This window comes from Echinops telfairi, unplaced genomic scaffold (genome assembly GCF_000313985.2).
Source record: "Echinops telfairi isolate 266 unplaced genomic scaffold, ASM31398v2 ScPeMD7_5;HRSCAF=22, whole genome shotgun sequence".
Lineage (NCBI taxonomy): Eukaryota > Metazoa > Chordata > Mammalia > Afrosoricida > Tenrecidae > Echinops > Echinops telfairi.
Window position 1 is genome coordinate 10,076,944 of NW_022103901.1, and position 9,218 is coordinate 10,086,161.

Sequence of the window (9,218 nt, forward strand, 5' to 3'; positions counted from 1 at the left end):
TCATCTGAAAACACTGTTTCTAAATATATGTGAAAAGAGACCTCTCCGTCTCAGTTACTTTGACTGGACCCTTCACTACCCAGCGACCAGGACCTTCGGGAGGCGCCACCAATCCGGGCGGGGAACCGTGGAGCCCCGCCCCCTGGGGGGTTGGTTTTGCGCATGCGCCCCGACGGCTAGGTTGGCTCCCAGCCGCCGCCGACGGGCTCTGCACTTAAAGGGGCCGCTGCTCTGCCGAAGTTGGTTTGAAAGTAAGATCTTGGCTGTTTGTAGACTGCGCTTTGTCATGGGACCTGTGCGTCTGGGGACGTTGTTTTTCCTTGTGGTCGTGTTCGGGGCTTTAGCTGGGACGCCGAAGGAGGAGGACGATGACTCAGAACGCTTACCCAGCAAATGCGAAGGTACCCTACCTCTGTGTCTCTGCCCCACCTCCCATGGTTGGGGGCACTTGGGGATGAGGGTGGAAGAAAGGTTGGAGCCAGGGAATAAAGAACTTGTATACTATTGCCAAAAGCATTGGCTGTGGTCCCCGTAAGAGGCCTGTTGTTTTTAGGCGCCATCGAGTGGGGTCCCACCCATAGCGACCCCACGTACAAGGGAAGGAAACACTGCCTGTCCCGTGTTGCCCTCCCCCATTGTGGCTCTTAGAGCCCACGTGGCAGCCATTGGCGACAATCCATCTTCTTGAGGGTCTTTCTCGTTTACACCGACCCCTCTACTTTACCAAGCATGGTGCCCTCTCCAGGGACCAGTCCCTACTGACAACCTGCCCCAAAGTTGTTGAAACCAAGTCCCACCCTCCTGGTTTCTAAGGAACTTTCCAGCTGCCATTCCGCCAAGGGAGATGTGTTGATTCTTCAGAAAGCACTTGCTGTATTCAATTCTCTTTGCTGACCCAAACCCAACCCACTGCCATCTCTTCATTCCAGACTTGTAGCAACGCTATAGAGGGTTTCTGAAAGTGGCCATCTTTACGGAAGCAGGAAGCCTTACTGACCAAGATCTGATGGCTTGTGAGGATGGGTACGCCTGGAAAGCCCACCCACCTTGATGGGCCTTCAGCCTTGAAAGCCTGAGGGCTGTTTGGTGAACTTAGAGTTTGGAAGAGATGTAGAACTGCACAGTGCGATATGGCCCTGCAATTGCCACGAGACATCCAGCGGGAACTCACTTTGTCTTGAGAGCTTGGGGTCCAAGGGAACTGTAGTTGAGGACTTTCTGTCCAGGACTGTCCACTGTACTGAGCATCTGCAGGGTGTGTGTGTTCCTCTCACTGTTCCTAAATCTGGGGTGCCTACAGGAGTGGTGTGTGTGGCGGGTGTGGCCATCCTCTGCCCCACCTTGGCAGAGACGCTCTCAAATTACAGGGCCCATGAACCCCGAAGGGGTTTGAGAGTGAGCAATTCAACGCTTGATGCTCATGAGAGACACTGCACATTTGGGTAATTGGTCGGGTTCCTTAAGTTGTTGCCTTCCTGCCTTTAGTTTCATTTGTGGATCTTTTTTCTTTCTGCCCCCTCTCGTACTGTGTGTCAGTATCAGTGTTTCTCAGACTTTGGTCCTAAGCTCCCTTCGCCCCTTGGCTTTTTTGTCCCAGCGCTTCTACCCCCATCCTCACCTCCATCGTTCTTTTAAACATTGACCTAATTGTGGTGAAAGGAGGCCTGGTGACATCGTGGATTATACCTTGGGCTGCTATTGTGTTAGACAGGGTTCTCTAGAGAAACAAGACCAGGACACTTATGATTTTATATATATTTATATAGATAGATAACATAAGAAATAAACAGCTAATTAGTCTATAGAGCAGTACAAATGGCTCAGTTCAACTCACTTCCGTGAGACAGCTAATATACTGGCAGTCCTTCAAGTCTCGAGGGCCACTGGGTGCAAGTCAAGGAAGCAGACAGCTGAGTCCTCTGTAGAGCAATTCAGGCAATCCAGCCACAGGCAGCAAACAGCAAGGCAGGTCACCAACAGTCAGCTAGATGACAGGGTCTGACGTCCCCAGCTCAAGCAATATATATACTCCAGTAGCATGGCAAAGCAGGTCTTGAAGGAACCTCAAACTACAGTGACACAGTCCACAGATTAGGTGCCCCACAGGTAATGTAGCTCACAAGTTGAGGCAGAGAACCAGCTAAGGCAGCCGTACACCACAATGGTCCAATCACCAAAGAGCAAGAGGCAAGAAAGGCAAGGCTCCCCCAGCCATTTATCTCTCCGCCCTTCACTTAAACTCCCCTTCGATTAATCCAACATGCGTTTATTGACCAGGTTGGCACAGTAAACCTACCTATCATAGCTGCTAGCCACAAGATCAGCAGTTCAAAACCACCAGCTTCTCTGCAGGAGAAACATGAGGCTTTCTACCTTCATTAAAACTTACAATCTGTACCCTGTCCTAAAGGGTGCCTATGAGTCAGTATCGACTGGAGGGCAGTGAGTTTGATTTTTTTTTTTTCCCTCCTGGTTATATGAAGACATCACAACTCTGCTTGCTAAAAGCGAGCAGCTGCTGATGCAAATCAAAGACTGTAGCCTTTCATATGGATTGCAACTCAACGCACACAAACATCTGCATGCCTGGACCAGCAGATAGCAGTGTGATAAGTGGAGAAAAGATGGATGTTATCAAGGAGTTCAGTTTCCTTGGACCCACAGTCAATGTCCACCAAAGCAGGAGCCACAAGCCACGCGATGTATTTCTTGAATTGGGCAGATCTGCTACGCAAGACCTCTTTAACGTGTTGAAGAACAAGGATGCCGTTTTGAGGCCTAAGGTGTGCCGTCCCCCAACCATGGCCCTTTCAGTCGCCTCATATGCATGTGAGGAGCCCTGGTGGCATAGTGGTGACATGCTGAGCTGCTAACTGTGAGGTCAGTCAGTTCAAGACCACCAGCCACTCCCAGGAGAAAGAGAAGGCTTTCTACTCCAGTGACGTTACCTGTCTCAGATAACCACAGGGGCAGGTCTACTCTATCCTACAGGGCTGCTATGAGTCGGTATTGGCTGGATGGCAGTGACTTTAGATTTTTGTTTTGGTCTGCCATAGTCTTCCCAGCAGTTGGCAAGTCATGTGGCATGTGGTGGGTCCCCTCCCACTCCGCCCCCCCCCCCCCCCCCCCCCCCCCCCCCCCCCCGAAAGGAATGGCCAACAGAGAATTGCCTAAAGTGTGCCAGGCGCTGTACCAGGACTGGGAAATACACAGGCACACACAGCCTTTCAAGTAGTACTTTATAGAGGGAGAGGCACAGTATACAGCTGAGAAGTGCTTTCCAATGCAGGTGACATTTAAAGGGAGCTTTGAAGAATGTGTAAGTGCATTTCCTTATGAGGCGAAGCCCTTGGCTCCATCACACCATATTGTTATCCCCTGTTTATCCATCCGTCCCCTTGGCAATGTCCCCTGCCCCATGGATAGGGGTCATGCATTTTATTGCTCTGTCATCAGCATGTATACAGAAGGCACTTCACACATGGTTGCAGGGTAACAGCAAACACTCACAGTGCTTACTATATGCCAGACAGTCTTCTAGGGGCCTTCCATATATTGACTTATTTCATCCTCAACACCCCCTTTGAGAGGGGCGCATTTGCCCTTGGAGAGGTGAAGATCTCTACACAGCAAGGGCATCACACGCCCGAAGTGACTGAGCCAGAATCCCTGCCCAGTCAAAATGGCCCCAAAGCCTGTACTTAAAACTCTCCTGCTGCAGTTATAGGTCACCTACAGAATGAGGTGCTAGTGGGTTTTTCGTTCATATCTCTTCGGGCATCTTTATTCTATAACAGTCTGTAAATTGCTGAGCCTGGAGCTACAGGAGGAACTGAGCCGTACTGGCCGGTCACGAGAGGTGCTGGAGCTCGGGCAGGTGTTGGACACGGGCAAGAGGAAGAGACACATCCCTTACAGCATCTCGTGAGTCCTCCTTGGTGCCCCCTCACCTTCCAACCCCTGTAAGAGCCCTAGGAGTGCCTCAGCACCCAAGGAGTCTTTATTTCTCCTCTTCCAGGGAGACAAGACTGGAAGAGGCCTTGGAGAATTTGTGTGAGCGGATCCTGGAATACACCGTGCATGCTGAACGCAAGGGTTCACTGAGATACGCCAAGGTCAGACCCTTCCCAGGGCAGCTGTGGAGAGGGAGCCTGCCTCATAGTGATAATGCTTTGTATCCTCAGAGGTCCACAAGAGGCCTGCCCGTCACCTTTCATCTCCAGTGTCCCCTTCTCATCGGGTTCTCTCCTCTTGGCTTCTTGGAACTTACCTTAAGTCTCAGATAGTTGAACAAGTGGGCATGGTGGGAAAAAGGATGTGGGCAGTGGGCCTGGCTGATCCCCAAATTCCCATCTCTCAGGGGCAGAGTCAGACCATGGCAACGCTGAAAGGCCTGGTTCAGAAGGGGGTGAAGGTAGATCTGGGAATCCCTCTGGAACTGTGGGACGAGCCCAGCGTGGAGGTCACCTTCCTCAAGAAGCAGGTAGGAGAGGATACTGCACTACCCACTGAGGGGTTGGGGGTGGATGGCGGGGAGAAGGGACCCTAAGAGAAATCTGGGTCTTACTGGCTGTTGGGGACATATCCCTAAGGAGAGAAAGAAGGGGGCAGAAGACTCCTCTATCAAGTGGAGTGGGCTTGGGAACTGATCAAAAAGTGATTAAAAGTAGGCTAATAAACCACCACTACTAAGGGCCAAGGAGCCCTGGTGGCATAGTGGACTTCACATTGAGCTAACCACAGGTCCGGGATTTGAACTCAGCAGCCACGCTCCCTGGGGGACAGATGAGGCTGTCTGATCCTGTAAAAAATGTAAGTCTCAGAAACTCAAGGGGACAGTTCTACTGTCTTATGGGGTCGATATGAGTCAAAATGGACTCAACGGCAGTGAGTTTTGGCCCTGCCATAGGCACAACCCAATACTTCGCGGCTGCTGCCTCATTTTACCCTCCTTGCAATCCATACACAGTTGGTACTCTTACCATGCCCCATTTGACAGAAGTTTAGCAAACTGCCCAGCACAAACCCAAAAACCAGACTCACAGCCCTCAGTCCATGCCGATTCATAGCGACCCTATACAGAGTGCTAGTAAATGTTCAGTCAGAGTGACTCGCACATCTAGTAAGCCAAGCTTAAACTCCAGGCCGCTTGTCTCGCCAAAGTCAACCAGGCGGGGGAGGGGAGTCAAGGACTGGAGAGCAGAGAGGAGGGCTTCCAAAGCCCAGCAGAGCAGACACCCTTCTGATCCCTCCACTTGAATCAGTGTGAAACGATGCTGGAGGAGTTTGAAGACGTCGTGGGAAACTGGTACTTCCACCACCAAGAGCAGCCGCTACAACATTTTCTCTGTAAAGACCACGTGCTCTCAGCTGCAGAAACTGGTAAGTATGTGAGCTGGCCTCCCTGCCTGGCAGGGCACAACCTCTATGATCAGCAGCTAAACTATCTTCTCTCACCCAACCTAGCATGTCTAGAGGAAAGTTGGACCGGAAAGGAGAAGATCACAGATGGACAAGAGAAAACAGAAGAGGAGGAGGAACATGAAGAAGAGGAGGAAGAAGAGAAAACCAAGTCAGCAGGCCACCCCAAGCATGACCCAGAAGACCTTTGACTCTTCTTTGAGTCCCCAGGAAGGACGGGGTCATGGAGAGGAACCTTCTGAGTTTTCCCTGCCCCACAGCTTTAAGGGCGTATGTTGTGTGTGAGTGACCTGGCTCCGAGCTCTCATCTGATCCTAGGCAGGATCCCAGTGGTGCAGCAGGGCGTATTTGGGGGGAGGGGGAAATAGCAGGTAGAATCTTGACTCAACAGACAGCCCTCTGCCCACCAGCCCGCACCCTAAATGCTGTGTGTGTGCTGAAGGAGCTAGAGTGTATTGTTGGGCTGCTAAGCACAGGGCAGCAGTTCAAAACCAGCAGTCATTTCACAGGAGAAAGATGAAGCTTTCCACTCCGGTAAAGGTGCATAGTCTCTGAAACCCGCAGGAGCGGTTATGCTGTCCTGTAGGCTCCCTTAGGAGGGGGAATCAATCCGATAGCAGTGAGTGAGTGTGTTTGCTGACAGTAGCCAAGGTATTTCCCCTGCTGAGTATCCGAGACCTCAGAGGTCACAGGTGGCGTAGTGGGCTCTGAATTGGGTTGCGAACCACGAAGTTAGCAGTGTGACACCCCCAGCAACTCCGGAGGGAAATGAGAAAGGTTTCCATTTCTGTAAAGAAAGGCAGTCCCGGAAACCCGTAGAGGCAGTTCTACTCTGTCCTACCGGGGCCCTATGAGTCAGAATGGCCCCCATGGCAGTGCGTTGGGTTGGGTTTATTTTATCAGCAGAGGTCAGTGATTTGGTAAAGGCATTGCCTCTCTGGGTCTCGATTTTTAGACCCTTGTAGGAAGGACACGACGGTGCAGAGCCTCCTTCTGTTGTGCATAGGGTCTCTATGGGTTAGAGCCTACTGGATGGTATCTAACAACAACAACAACGTTCGACGATCCCAGAGTAGGCATTTCCTACCACCTGTTCACACGGGCTGCCTCTAGGAGGCTGTGTGCCAGCCAAGTGAACAAGGAGACCCTGGATGGGCATGGGGTGATGCTAAATTAGGCAGGTGGCTTCTCGGTCTACTTCATAGTAATTTCACCAAGGGTGCCATACTTTATATCATTTCACAGGTGCCAAGATTTCTATTTCACTATTAAACGTTTATATGGATATATACGCAGGGCCTGAAGTTTCAACACCTCTCTCTGCATGCACCACCGTCATCAGGATGGTGACGTCCTGTTTAAACGAATGGTGCTTTCTAACTCGGTAGTTCAGGGGCACTGGAAGCAACCAATAGGTTGTACGTAAGCTTGATTTGGTGCAGTTTTCCCGCGCGGATTTGGTCTCCGAGCCTCGGTGGTGTAGCGCTGCTAACTTCAAGGTCAGCAGTTCGAAACGACCCGCCGCTGCGCGGGAGAAAGACAGCTTGCTCAGTTCCATTAGGAGGTACAGTCTTGGAAACCCATAGGCGCAGTTCTACCCAGTCCGATGGGCTCGCTATCAACTCCGTGGCGGTGAGAGGTTCGGTAACGCCCGGAAGTTTAAATTCCATGGACGTTGGCACTTCCGCCGCCGTCCTGGGGTTTACGGAAACTCGCAGGGGACACAACCCCTTCCGCGTTTCGCTTGCTGCTCTTTGCCGGAAGCAGTACCCCAGGTCCGAGGTAGGATGCAAGGGTGGGGGGAACCCCTTGGAGGGTGGTGGGTGCGGATCTGCCACGCTAGCGTGGGACTGGGGGTAGGTGGGGGGGGGGCCTGAGGCCGGGGCGGGGAACTTCCGGTCACGTGGGCGGAAGGGCCGGTTGGGAGAAACCATATTCCGAAGGGGGGTGACGCTGCCACCGGAAGGGAGCGGTAACGAGACGTGGGAGATGCCACTCTAGGGGGTGGCGGGGGCCGAGTGGCGTGGGAAGGCGGCGTGCCGGGGTGCGGCCATGAGTGGCACAGTGCGGACCGAGCCGCTGCGTGGGAAGCCGCCTCTGCTGATGCCTGGCGGCCCCTACTCGGTGGTCGTCCTGCTGCAAGGCTACGCGGAGCCCGAAGGGGCCAATGGCGCCGTGCACGCAGACGGTTCCGTGACCCTTGTCCTGCCCCGGGACTGGGCTCTGGTCTCCAGCCATCAAGAGCGTCTTTGTGGGTGCGACCAGGCGAAGACGGCCCTGGAGGAGGCCGCCCGGGGCCCTATCGTGGTGGACACGGGGGGCCCCTGGGCTCGAGAGGCACTGCTGGGGGCCCTGGCGGGGCAGGGCGTGGCCCCCGGGGACGTGACGCTGGTGGTGGGGACCCACGGGCACTCTGATCACATCGGGAACCTGGGGCTGTTCCCGGGGGCGGCTCTTCTGGTCTCTCACGACTTGTGCCTCCCTGGGGGCCGCTACCTCCCCCACGAGCTGAATGAGGAGCGGCCCCTGCGCCTGGGCCCAGGCTTGGAGGTGTGGGCCACGCCAGGCCACGGAGGTCAAAGAGACGTGAGCTTGGTGGTGGCAGGTACAACCCTAGGGACCGTCATCGTGGCGGGCGACGTGTTTGAACGCAGTGGGGACGAGGACTCTTGGCAAGCACTGAGCGAGGACCCGGTGGCCCAGGAGCGGAGCCGAAAGAGGGTGCTAAGCCTTGCTGATGTGGTCGTGCCTGGTCACGGGGCACCCTTTAGCGTGGCCAGAGAAGTCTCCTAATCAGAGACAGAGGATTCAGGCAGAAGCCAACCAGAACCCGATGTGGGAGACTAGGAGGCCACCCTGCATGATCGAGTACTGGGAAGGAGTTGGACTCTTGCCAGAAAAGCCCCTCGAAGCCCAGAAGACAAAGGCTTTGCAGCATCAGCCAGGCTGGGAGAGGAATCTTCCAGCCCTTGCAAGAGGGGGATTTTCATTGGAAGTAAGACACTGCCCTGTCCACTGCTGCGGACAGTATCACCCTCTGCCTGCCTCTGAACCAGAGTAGGACCAAGGACTGGCCCTGCTTTATGTGTGACTTCCCAGGGGCATGGTACGAAAAGGGGGAGAACCTTCTTGTGAGGTCTGGCCAAAAGAATAAAAATTGAAAGCCCTATTGGAAATTACATTGACTGTCCAATGCAAAGCTGAAACATTATTGGTGGTTGTTCCGTACGTTCAAGTCAGTCTGCCTCATAGTGAACCTGTCTATGCACAACAGAATGCAACACTGCCGAGTCCAGAGCCATCCTCACACAGGTTGTATTTGAGTCCCTTGTGGCAGCCACTGTGTCAATCCAGCTCATTAAAGGTCTTCCTCTTTTTCTCACTGACTGACTTTACCAAACATGAAGCATTCATAAAGCCCAAAGATAAAAAAATTTAGACAACACTTAAAAAAAGCAACAACTAAAGATCTACTGCCAATTAGTTGATTTTAACTCAGCGCCCCTGTGTAGTGTTTCTGAGGCTGTAAATCTTTATGAGAGCATATAGCCTCAACTTCTTCCCTAAGAGCAGCTGGTGGGTTTGAACCTCCTCTGTGGTTAGCAATCCCACACCTGAAAGTGGTACCAGGGCTCCTGAACCAGTAATAGTGATCACTATTTACCAGCACTCGTTGACTATGGCTGTGAGTACGGTTTTGTTTGGAGTTGTTGTCATGGGAATCTATGCTGAGTCATGGTAACCTCGTGTGTTAGTGTAGAGATGATCAAAAGGGAACTTTAACAATTTCAATTTCA

The 9,218-nt window shown here is 52.9% G+C and overlaps 2 protein-coding genes across 2 annotated transcripts; both read left to right on the plus strand.

The window, feature by feature from the left end:
- The first annotated feature begins 210 nt into the window (after positions 1 to 210).
- On the plus strand, positions 211 to 5,920 carry CNPY4 (canopy FGF signaling regulator 4). Its single transcript, XM_004705586.2, has 6 exons — positions 211 to 401; positions 3,798 to 3,924; positions 4,019 to 4,115; positions 4,361 to 4,483; positions 5,265 to 5,382; positions 5,467 to 5,920. Exons 1-6 carry the CDS (start codon positions 287 to 289, stop codon positions 5,610 to 5,612), a joined length of 726 nt encoding a protein of 241 aa, XP_004705643.1. The 5' UTR covers positions 211 to 286; the 3' UTR covers positions 5,613 to 5,920.
- A 1,488-nt stretch (positions 5,921 to 7,408) lies between these two features.
- MBLAC1 (metallo-beta-lactamase domain containing 1) lies at positions 7,409 to 8,803 on the plus strand. The gene has a single exon (XM_004718189.3). The coding sequence runs from the start codon at positions 7,474 to 7,476 to the stop codon at positions 8,212 to 8,214; it is 741 nt and encodes a 246-aa protein (XP_004718246.2). The 5' UTR covers positions 7,409 to 7,473; the 3' UTR covers positions 8,215 to 8,803.
- The last annotated feature ends 415 nt before the right edge of the window (positions 8,804 to 9,218 follow it).

Coding starts and splice junctions, on each gene's coding strand:
- CNPY4 (XM_004705586.2), top strand. CDS start 287: ATGGGACCTGTGCGTCTGGGGACGTTGTTTTTCCTTGTGGTCGTGTTC. Junction 4,484..5,264: donor TCACCTTCCTCAAGAAGCAG/GTAGGAGAGGAT, acceptor CACTTGAATCAG/TGTGAAACGATGCTGGAGGA. Junction 5,383..5,466: donor GCTCTCAGCTGCAGAAACTG/GTAAGTATGTGA, acceptor CACCCAACCTAG/CATGTCTAGAGGAAAGTTGG.
- MBLAC1 (XM_004718189.3), top strand. CDS start 7,474: ATGAGTGGCACAGTGCGGACCGAGCCGCTGCGTGGGAAGCCGCCTCTG.